The 12331-nt window shown below is 39.0% G+C and overlaps 1 protein-coding gene across 16 annotated transcripts in view; it reads left to right on the forward strand.

Moving 5' to 3' along the window:
• PPFIBP1 (PPFIA binding protein 1) overlaps nucleotides 1-12331 on the forward strand; it is a 180513-nt gene that overhangs the window by 99718 nt on the left and 68464 nt on the right. For all 16 annotated transcript variants that reach the window (XM_059081534.2, XM_059081537.2, XM_059081536.2 and 13 more), the window contains one exon: nucleotides 11825-11923. In XM_059081534.2, coding sequence (XP_058937517.1) covers nucleotides 11860-11923 — 64 coding nt within the window. In that variant the 5' untranslated portion in view covers nucleotides 11825-11859. The remainder of the gene's footprint in view (nucleotides 1-11824; nucleotides 11924-12331) is intronic.

Raw genomic sequence — 12331 nt, forward strand, 5'->3', positions numbered from 1 at the left:
CCAGGCAGAGTTGATATTAGCATAATTCTGTGACAGACCCTAGGATTTTCAGAATGGTAGATGGACATTAGCTTCCACTTAAAGTCACCAACTGCTTTAGCACCTAAAAAGAGAGTCAGTCTGTTATTTGAAGCTTTGAAGCCAGGCATTGACTTCTTCTCCCTAGCTATGAAAGTTGTATATGTCATCTTTTTCTAATAGAGAGCTCTTTCATCTACACTGAAAATCTGTTGTTTAGGGTAGCCACTTTCATGAATGATCTGAGCTAGATCTCTGGATAACTTGCTGCAGCTTCTACATCAGCACTTGCTGCTTCACCTTGTGCTGTTATGTTATAGAGAGGGCTTCTTTCCTTCAACCTCCGGTAACTTCAAACTGAAATTCTGCGGCTTCCTCACCTCTCTCAGCCTTCATAGAACTGAAGAGAGGTAGGGTCATGCTCTGGATTAGGCTTTGGCTTAAGGGAATGTTGTGGCTGGTTTGATCTTCTATCCAGACCACTGCAACTTTCTCCATATCAGCAATAAGGCTGTTTCACTTCCTTATCATCCTGTGTTCACTGGAGTAGCACTTTTAATTTCCTTTAGGAAGTTTTCCCTTGCATTCGCAACTTGGCTAACTGGCATAAGAGGCCTAGCTTTCAGCCTACCTCCGCTTTCAACGTGCCTTCCTCTCTGAGCTCATTTCTAGCTTTTGATTTAAAGTGAGAGACGTGCAACTCTTCATGAACACTTAGAGGTCACTGTAGGGTTGGTTATTAACTGGCCTGATTCCACTATTCTTGTGTCTCAGGAAATAGGGAGGAGAGACGGGGGGAAGGCCAGTCAGTGGAGAAATCAGAACACGCACAGCATTTATCAATTAAGTTCTCCATCTTATATGGATGCTATTCATGGTGCCTCACGGCAATTCCAGTAGTAACATCAGACATCACTGATCACCATAACAAATATAACAATAATTAGAAAAGTTTTGAAATATTGCTAGAATTACCAGAATGTTACACAGAAACATGAAGTGAGCAAGTGCCGTTGGAAAATGGTGCGGATAGACTTGCTCGACACTGGGGTGCCACAAACCTTCAATTTGTAAAAAAAAAAAAAAAAAACCCACAAAGCTACTGCTATCTGTGAAGCAAATTAAAATGAGGTATGCCTATGTGTGACTGCCCTTGATGTTAATTTAATACAAATGTTTTTTGTTTCACGTCTGAATTTAGCCATATATCATCATTGTCAGTGCTAACACTTTTCTCCTTTCCATTTAATTATTGTCCTCGTTGGACATGTATGGGGAAAGGATAAACCTGAACTGTACTCCCCACTTGTTGGGGTTCTCTCGCGCATGTGTCAGCCCTTCTGTCTGTGCTCCGTGGCTGCAGTTCCCAACTAAAGTACCATGTACACACCTGTTCCCCAGAACCCCACCCAGTGTGTCCTCCAGAGCCGTGCTTCTCCAACCATCTCTGGTGAAGGACTACATTTTTTGTTTTTTTTTGTTTTGTTTTGTTTTTCTTATTCCAATCCATCATGGATTCTTTTTTATAAAATTCAATTTTAAAATAATTGGGTTTGGCAGCAAAATTATCATGTAATTGGATATCACAGCAAGGTCAAGTTGCTATAAAATTTTCTGAATACTTATTCTCAATTTCTATACTTATCTCACAGTAGACCAATAACAGTTGGTGAACTGGCACCAGTTTCATAGACCATGTTTTAAATTAGCACCACTGTAGAGAAAGAAGTAATCTGCAGATATTTTTGACTCAGTGTAAGATACACTTTCTTTTTTGTTTTTTAATTAATTAATTTATTTATTTATTTTGGCTGCGTTGGGTCTTCATTTCTGTCTGCAGGCTTTCTCTAGTTGCGGCGAGCGGGGGCTACTCTTCATCACGGTGCGCGGGCCTCTCTTTGTCGTGAGTTCTCTTGTTGTGGAGCACAGGCTCTACACGCGCAGGCTCAGTAGTTGTGGCTCACGGGCTTAGTTGCTCCGCGGCATGTGGGATCTTCCCAGACCAGGGCTCGAACCCGTGTCCTCTGCATTGGCAGGCGGATTCTTAACCACTGCGCCACCAGGGAAGCCCTAAAATATACTTTCTTACATCACGATGCAGTACATACGCATGCATGTCCTTACAGACGCACACACACGCGCACACGCACGCGCATGTGTGCGCTGAAACCACTGGAATGTCAGCTCCCTAAAGGCAGAGTGATTTGTCTGTTTTGCTTGTCTTTTCCACTGTTCTGCCTCCAGGACCTGGCACACGGTAGGCCTTCAGTCAGTATTTGTTGCAGGCAGGTATATACATAAAACCAAATCAAAAGTTTCACAAAATAATACTTTTATTTCTTGTGAGACATTCTGATGTCTTCTATTTTATTAAAATAAATGTTTGATTATAGTCTACTAAACTTTTTCACTACCTTTTAATCTTAGGGGTTTATAACATACTCCTTTAGAGGGTGCTTATATATAGTCACCTTGCCCATTCCCTCCCATTCAGAGCTTCGAGGAGCTGTTACCCAGCCCTGCCCTCCTGAGGGGTGCAATTCTGGGTCTCACATATGCCAGAACTGCTTATCTCTTAGCCAGCGAAGACTGGGTTGGTAGACCTGGGTGGGAAAATAGGAGAGAGACGAGTCCTCAGGTTATAAGACCTAAAAAGAAGAGGTTAGAGTAAGTTAGAAAAATTAGAAGTTGAAACCTGCTCAGGACCCCTGATATTTCTGCATCATATCGGGAACTAAGTTTGCAAACTCATAGGAGTAATAACGTCATTCCAGAGTAGCACGATGAATTTGGTTCACCTACCTCTTGAAGAGCATGAAAGTTCATTTTATGAGATGGTAGCTAGCAAGGGTGATAGCAGTGATCAAATTTATCTTAAAAGTTAAGGTGAGAAGATAGGTTTCTGGCCTGTGCAGCTAAGAGGAAGCTCACACTATTTGCCAAAACAGGGAGTATAGGAGCAAGAATAGTTATGACATGACAGTGTGCATGTTTGAGGAGCTCCTGGGGCGTATGCATTTGTGCTGCAAGCATTTGATGTCCACCACATGAGACACTAGGGATGCAGAGATCAGAAATACAGTCTCTGTTATCAAGGAGCTCACAGCGCAGTCAAGGAGACAGATGCTGTAAAATTAGGGGTCTCGTGAAGTCATACCCAGGATGCTCTGGGAGGGCCCAAGGATGCCTGAGCTGTCTTGAACGTGTGTGGATGGATGGAGAGGATGCCTGAGCTGTCTCGGAAGTATGTGTCCCCGGGCTTAAAAGGGGTGGTGCAAGGAGAGAAATGACAACACAGAGGTAAGAGAGCAGGGTGTGTTCAGAGAAGGGTATGCTGTGCAGTGTGAGAGGCAGGCGGGGGTGGGTGTCCCGGGGGTGGCATATAATTTGGACTAGAAGCACATGAGATAGGTAGGTGGTCCTGGTCAAAGTTGGTGGTCCTAGTCAGGGCATAATAGCTGTTTGATAAATACCTGTTGGATTGAGTGAGAGGCATACTTGGGTTTTGGACTGAAATCTTACTTCTTGAGTGACCTTGGGCAAATCCATAATTTCGTGCAGTCATCATAATAGCTAATAATAGTAGGTGGAGGGAAATGGGCCATCCTTTCCATTTATTGCTAGATCTTCAGATTTACTGACATTTAATCCACGTCAGTTTTTCAAACAGCAGCAACATCCTTTTATTCAAGAAGTAAAAGATCTTGGCTTATTGTAATGAACTTTTAAAATCAACTCCCTTCTTGTTATCATTCCTACATAACAATAGCATAGAGCCAAAAGGTTCGTTTCCTTTTATTTTAGCCTATTTTCCTTGCTGCCTCATTTATTTGAATATTTAACCATCTTTTATGGCTCTTCAGTTTTGTGAGCAGGAGAAGTAACTCTTCCTAATACACAGTCATTAATATGCCCTCTTTTATGCTCTGCCTTCCATCTCTCTGTGAGAGGCTCTTCCATTTTCTGAGCATATGTTTGTGTTTATGCAGGTGGTTAAAGTAACAAGTACTTTCTTATTTGGTTTGTAAATATTTGGTGAGCCCTTGGTATGCTTGAGGTTATGATAGAAAAATAAAATATTTAAGCCAATTATATCAGGGTCAAGGGTGTTTGAAAATCCTATTGTCTGAAGATATGGATGAAAAAGTTTAAATATTTCATTATGGAAAATCTCAAATATATAAAAACGTAGACAGAATAGTATAGTGTTACCCTATGTACTTATCACTCATCTCAACAATGATCAAATCATGGCTAATCTTGTTTCATCTATATCTTTACTCTTATTCCCTTCTCCTTTCTTATTTTAAAGCAACCTCCAGGTGTCATACGGTTTCATCCATTAATATTTTGCTCCTCTCTATTATTACATAAACATTAAAATAATTCCTTACTATTGTCAGATACATGGTGTTCAAATTTCCAGTTATATCCTCGACATTATACTTATTTTTACAGCTTGACAGACTTTTTACATGTGTGTTGTCACATGAGATGTCTCCCCTGCTGCCAACATCACCACTCTTTTCAACACTTCCCCTGCCCCCTCGACCCCCATGTCTTACTTACCACGTTGCCCTTTTCAAGTGATCCTGAATTACTTTTCTAGGGATGTTAGAGAAGACTGCAGGTGAAAGGATTTGGACTAATGCAGTGTGGAGGAGGAAATACGTGATGACAGATACATAGCAGAGAACCAGAAAGCAAGGAGGATTGTATAAGAATCTTAAAAAGTTCCAGACGTAATGACTGAGTGGTTGAAGTTTAAAGGGAGAGATTTTTTTTCAGGTTAAAACCTGAATTGCTTCTTCAGAGCTGTTATTTTTAGATCAAAAGTAGAAGCAGGGGGCTTCCCTGGTGGCGCAGTGGTTGAGAATCCGCCTGCCGCTGCAGGGGACACGGGTTCGTGCCCCGGTCCGGGAGGATCCCACATGTCGCGGAGCGGCTGGGTCCGTGAGCCATGGCCATTGGGCCTGCGCGTCCGGAGCCTGTGCTCCGCAACGGGAGAGGCCGCAACAGTGAGAGGCCCGCGTACCACCAAAAAAAAAAAAAAAAAAAAGTAGAAGCAGGAGCTGGGGAGAGGAGCTGTGCCCTTGTTTGTTTCCCTTGGTAGGCAGTTCGCAACTCCTCTGGGTGGGGTTCGCTTTCCCCAGAGGAAAGAGGGCCTCTTGTGCTCTAGCACAGTGACCGAGTGCGTGTCAGAATCACGTGGCAGCTCATGCGAACCCTGCCTCTAGACTTCTTGACTCAGTAGATCTCGGCCCAAGGATTTACATCTGAGCTCAGAGGGGATGCTGAGGGCTGCTGCGGATCAGGCCCCACACCTTGAGGACCACTCCACAGTCCTTCCTACTCCAATTTTCAAGACATTGCTTTGCTAAGATTGTATTGCTGCCTACACGGGAAGTCATCTCATAATGATTGACATCCGTAGTGAGCCTCTTGCAGGAAAACATTGGTGAGAGATCTGTGGGTAATTTATATGAAACTGTATTGTTTTCATAATGACCAAGTAATAACTTGGTGCTCCACCAGCCTAGCTGAACGTGTGTAAACATTCTTTCACTGAAGGGATTTCTCCTTTGAAGTGTCTTAGTGTCCATCTCTGGGCATGGAATTTGAAGTTCTCTTTCAAACTTAAAACATTTTACCTAAGTAAAGCTGAGAAAGTTAGGACAAATGTCATTCTCACCAAAGTTTAGAAACAGACTTTCTAATTTTCTTACAACCTTCCTTCTTCCCTTTCTTCCTTCCTTCCTTCCTTCCTTCCTTCCTTCCTTCCTTCCTTCCTTCCCTCCCTCCCTCCCTCCCTTCCTTCCTTCCTTCCTTTCTTCCTTTCCTTCCTTTCCTTCCTTTCCTTCCCTTCCTTCCAGAGAGACTGGGTAGCTGGCCTGACCTAAAACATCAGTTAGTCAGCAACCCTGTAAAAAGTATGGTTTTCTGCCAGTGCTTTAGCCAGCACACCCATTGCTGAAGCATTCCCTGATATTTTACCTTATTCAAATCTGCTCTAAATGGATCCTGGCCAAGCTTGAAATATACCCAAAATATGCTTTGACATTTTATTTTAAACCCATACTATAAAATATGAATGTTACCTCCAGGAGACTGCTTTTCCAAGACTTTTCTTAACTTCTTTTTCTTAAACCATCGGAATAGGAAACCACTAAAGTGAGGACTCTTGCAAGCAGAGCTGATCTCTGAAACAAATCAGGGGTTTCTCCAGCTTGAACTACAACCTTGCAAACCCCATTCCTTTGTTGTTGGTGGTGGTTGTATTTTCTGGTGCCTTTTCCTTCAACAAGCCATTCAAAGAAGTGTGTATTAGCTATTTACAATCCAGAAATAAATCTGGTATCGTGTGAGAATTATCAGATGATAAAGTTTTTACTTTCTAGATGTTTTTGACCACCTAAAAGAAGAAATTGTAATCAGCAGCTTTCTGGGTAAGCAAAGAATTAGAACAAAAGAAACTGGTTATCCTGAGTTTTATTTTGGGTCTTAGGTGCATAGAATTGGATTATTCATTATCCTTTATCCATGATAAATTATCATTATAAGGCCATGCACAGCCTACTTATATTCATCCAGTTTTTAATTTGGTTCCTTTAAAAGTATTGTTTTATTTCTAATTTCTAACAACCATTTTGAATCCTAATTTTTAAAATTGGAGGTGAAACTTACATGCAGTGAAATGAACACATCTTAAATGTATTCGATGAGTTTTGACAAATGTATAAACTTGTATAACCAACACCTCCATCAAGATGTTGAACAGAAAGTCCCCAGTATCTCCTTCAGTCATTCACCACTTCCTGCAAGGAATTCCTACTTTCTGTCACCATAGTTTACCTATTTTTGGATTTCACATGAAAGGAATCACATAGTACCTACGTAGTCATTTATGTCTGACTTCTTCGGCTCAACATAATGTTATATGTATCAGTCTTTTTCATTGAGGAGTACTATTCCATTGTATTAGAGTACTATTCCATTGTATCAATATTAAGTATGTGAGAATGCCCAGGAGAATCTTCCTCTCAGAAATGTTTCTGAGGATATAGGAAAATCTTTATAGAGCATGGGATTTTCTGAACCCTTTTATTTAGCCTTTAAAAATACTTTGACCCAGGCATGAAAATTGACATTGCCTTATTAACACAGATGCTCACAAAGTGAGGCTGCCTCTAAAGTAGCTTAAGCCATGGGCAAGTCAGACTTTTAATAAATATGGAAGCTCTATTCTTAGCATTAATGCTTTACCACTTCAGGTTGCTGTTCTCACTCTTCTATATAGTCCTTTAATGCCCATTTCGAATTTATTTTGTGGCCTTGCATACATGCATGGCCTGTCCTGGTGAATATAACGTGGATTGAAAAGAATGTATGTTCTGCATTTGGATTTTTTTTAAAAAAAATATTTATTTATTTAGCTGCGTTGGGTCTTAGTTGCAGCGCACGGGCTTCTCTCTAGCTGTGGCTTGCAGGCTCTAGAGCGCAGGCTTAGTTGCCCTGCGGCATGTGGGATCTTAGTTCCCCAACCAGGGATCGAACCTGCGTCCCCAGTGTTGGAAGGCGGATTCTTAACCACTGGACCACTGGGGAAGTCCCTGCATTTGGATGTTTTGTTCTATAAATTCAATTAGGTCAAGACGGTTGATAGTGTCACTAACATCTATATTATTACCTGAATTTTTTCCTACCTTGTCTATTATTCTAAAAGAAGGTTGAAAAGGAGGAACAAATGAAAGATGGGACAAACAGAAAAAAAAAAAAAGGCAGGGCAGTAGACTTAAATCCAACCATATCAACAATTATGTTAAATATAAATGGACAGAATTTGTGTAATTCTCCCTTAATTGTGTCAGATTTTGCCTCATGTCATTTGACGCTCTGTTATTAGTTGCAAAAACATTTATGATTGTAAGGACTTCCTGATGAATTGACTCTTATCATTATAAAATACCCCTCTTTCTTTCTAGTAATACTTCTTGATTGGAAGTCATTTTTCTTATATTAATATAGCCACTCCTTCTTTCCCAGGCTTACTGTGTCTTTGGATTTAACCAGTCTGACAATCTCTGGCTTTTATTAATGTTTATTCCATTTATATTTAATGTAATGATAAATTATATGATTGAGTTTGTCTACCATTTGCCATTTGATTTCTTTTTCTCCCATCTCTTCATTGTTCCACCTTTACTGCCTTCTTTTGGATTAACTGAGGATTTTATTAGTAGTCTATTTCATCAACTCAGTTGGCTTAATTTGTCTTTTTATTTTATAGTTTTAATGGATTATATTATATATTCGTATCACAGCCTGCTATGAATTAGTATTAAACATCTTTGTGCATAATGTAAGAACTTTACCCCCTTTTATCCACTGAGCCATTTATTTTAGACTGTAATTTTTTTCATAAGCCCTAACCACTCTGCATCATGTGGACAGGGGAGTGCCCACAAGTGAAAAGATGTATAAATGTGAATCTCACTCATTATGGTTCCCTTTACTCAAGAGCTGAATTCCTCATAGTTTCTACCTGCTTCTGGTCACTCTCCAATTTCTTTAAAATTGTTTTATATGTCATCCAGTGTTTTGTATTGCTATTTGTGGGACAGTAAGTCCAATACAATCTATTCCACTATTATCAGAACTGGAATTCCCATTTTGTCATTTTTAATAGTGTAATAATAACTTTTGAGTCCATCCCTAATTCAAAAACTTGACAGTAACCTTCATTTAACTGCATAACCCTTTTTCCCATTCTGTCCCTCTATGTCCCTGGCTTAAGGCAGTCATCATCCTGAATTGTGTATTATCGTTCCCTCTTTTCTTTTTGTATAGTTATATTGAATCTGTATGTATTTCTAATATATGTGCGTGTATTTATATATTTGTATTTAATTGTCTTTAACTTTATAAAAGGTCTTGCTGAATTTACCAGAGACTTACTTTTTTATTTGCTTTTCTATTGCATAGATTTGTCCAAACTACACATGCATTGTTTTAGTTTATTTTGAAAACTGTATGCAATTACATTGTGTAAATATACCAGTTGATTCATCTCCTCTCACATTGATGGACATTTGGGTTGTTTTCACATTTTTGTCCTTGTGACAAGTCCTGCTATGAACATTTGTGTATTGCTCATGGTTATATACCTTGGGGTAAATATTGCTAGATTGAAAATGAATGTAAATGTTTAATTTTAGCCCATTTTACATTCCCATTACCATTCTGTAAGAGATTCTGTGCATTCACATCCTTTTACAGTACTTGGTACTCTCCAAAATTTTTTTGCCAGCTGACTGGGTGTAAAATGGTATCACATTGTTATCTTAAATTTCTTGACTATTAATAACGTTAAGCATCTCTTCATATTTTTATTGGCTGAAAGTGTTTCCTCTTCTGTTATATGTCTGTTCGTGACTTCAGCTCTCCCATTGTTTTAATCAATTTGTAAGAATTCTACACTTGGAATACTACTGAACTACCACCTATATTTAACTAATTTTAATTTATTAAAGAAGTCTTTGACCTTTGAATCTGTCATTCTTCCTGACCACCCTGTTTAATTTGCAAACCTCTCCAAATTCCTAACCCTCTGATCTCCTGAGGATAACTGCTCGATTTTTCTCCTTTAGCACCTACCACCTTTGCCATATTATATACATATTTATTAATTGTGTTTACTGTCTGTCTTGTCCTTACTGTTACATGTAGGCTGCTATGTGCTGAGCATAGAGATTGATAGTAAGCATTTATAAACTTTTATAACACTCTAATATTGTTGTCATATTTTATTATATTAAACAAAGACTTGGTCTCTAACAAACTGGAAATTTTTTTTTAAATTGGTTGTTCACCACCATTTTGAAAAGCATGGCCTAAGTTCTCATACCTCCACGTCATAGAGTTTGAAAGGTACATTTAACAGAATAGAGAAGAAATAGATAACTACCTGTCTTTCTTGGAAAAGTGTTCCTGCTCTACACAAATTATAGTTGCCAACAAAGACGAATATTTGTTTTTCTAAGTTAGTGAGGTGATGAGAGCTTTTCTAACATGAGCATTATTTTATTTTATCAGCATTCCCCACGTTTATAGCTGAGCCTGGCATGTGTCTGTCTGTCTCTCTTTTATAGATAGATAGATAGACAGATAGATAGATAGATAGATAGAATCTATCTAGATACTATCTAGAGCTCTTTGAAGTTCAGTTTTTAAAATGAAAGGGAATGTAAGCCACTTACTGATATAAAATTCAAGGACCATACACTCCTTGGCTTAATCCTTTGTGTTCTCAATTTTCATGTTTTGAGGTTTCCAGCCCGAAGCGTGATCATTAAATTTGTGCCCCACCTCTCTGGACTGTGCACTAGCTAAATATGCAAGTAGATTTTTGAGAACTCCTAGGTTCATAACCTAGTTTATTAACCCCCTGATTTCTGGGTGACTGTAAATGCGTGCCTTGGGTATTTTTGTGCTGTAGTACTTCTGCATAAAATGGTAGTGATATTTTATACCTTCTGAAGGGAGTAAAGTTCTGGGAAATTCTTGGATGAAATCTATGAATACTATAAAATCAAAGTAAGATTTCACAATGATTAAATGGCATTTTATTAGAGTGAATGCACAATAGAGAACTGATCTAAGCAGCTGTTTATCAGAACTGTAAATATGTTTGTAAAAATAAAGTGATAAGACCTGGTTACTTGGAAACAGAGGGCAAAGGTTTCTTTTAAGCAACATATCCTTTCTTTCCCATGTGTTTGCTATACCACAGTATCTGCAGAGTAGCAAGAGCCTTACTTAGGCCTGTTGGGAGAATTTATATGGGTGCTTAGCTGGTACCTGAAATGTATTAATTAATATTGAAAATCACGTAATTTGCCTTTTTCCTGTTAATGACCAGATTTTTTTGCAAGGATAATTTCAATGTTATTTTTTAACTGGTAAAAGAGTGAGTAGATTGTCACACAATTTCAGCCTAAACCTATCTGTGAGATAGGATCAGAGAAACAAAAATTTAATATTATAGTGGAAATCAGACAGACCTAGTTTAAAAACTGTTCTTTGTAAACTTGTTTTTGTTATACTTACTTGCTTGTCTTTACAGGCAAAGATCAACAAACATCTTTGATCTCATTTATAAAACGAAGAGGAATTTATGCATTTTATAGGGTTTCTCTCATGATTAAGGATTATGGATAATTTATATTAATGTGTCAGAACCACTGTAGGCACTCACTCAATACATGATAGCTATTGTCATGTTGCAAAATACCAGTAGATGTGTACGTGCTTATTATATATGTCCCTGAACCATTTTCTTAGACAAATCTTACGGTAATTCCCTATTGTGAAAAAAAAAAAAAAATTAAAGGCAAAATTGAGAGAGCAGAGATGAGGTGGGGCTGGTGCAGAAAGAACAAGTCTTGTGTACGCAGCATCCCTCGTGGCCCTGACAAAGTTCCACAGCCACCTCTGGTGCCCTCACAGAGACCCAGAGCCCTACAGTATACAGCACGGAAACCATCCTACTGCAGTTTAAACACCGTGGGTTCAGAAACTGCATTGTACTTATTTTATTAACTGATCAGTTATAGCATGTGGTCCTGCAGTACAGTAGGCAGATGATCGGTCATAGGTTGTTCAATGGTTCATTTCATTCAGCTCTAATGCTTCACAAATCCTCTGTATTTGGCTGCTAGGTGGAGTTATAATTTGATGTTGAATTATCAGACCTGCCAGGAAGCATGTGTCATTTAAGGATGTAATGATAACATCATTATTTTTTCAGATCTAGGTTGGGGTTTGCCCTTGACGAATAGCAAAATGATGAGTGATGCAAGTGACATGTTGGCTGCGGCGTTGGAGCAGATGGACGGTATTATAGCAGGTAATCTGCATCCTCTAAAAGACGCAACCATGACATTTACTTTGCTCTCTTGACTTTTTTATTACAACTCTTTTACTACCTCTCCACTTTCACATTTTCAATTTATGGTCTCTCTCCAATGCCTTTAGGTTCCCCATGGTTTCATCTTTGTCCCTCTTCTCCAATTTTTGCCAGAATTATTCTTAAATTTTATTTGAAAACGTCAAAAATGCTAGTACCAACCTGGGCTTCTCATCCTGGAGAAAGGTGATTCTGGTCCAGAGAGTCTGTGGACTGCACTTGGAGGGATACTGCTCTACCCAGTATCCAGGAGTGTTTTGATCTTTTCCCTTGAGTTCCACATTCACTTTTCCTCCAATGACTCTCACATCTATTTATTTTTCCAATTCTTTGCTGTTCTTCAGGTCC

This window comes from Kogia breviceps, chromosome 12, assembly GCF_026419965.1.
Source record: "Kogia breviceps isolate mKogBre1 chromosome 12, mKogBre1 haplotype 1, whole genome shotgun sequence".
Taxonomy (NCBI): Eukaryota; Metazoa; Chordata; class Mammalia; order Artiodactyla; family Physeteridae; genus Kogia; species Kogia breviceps.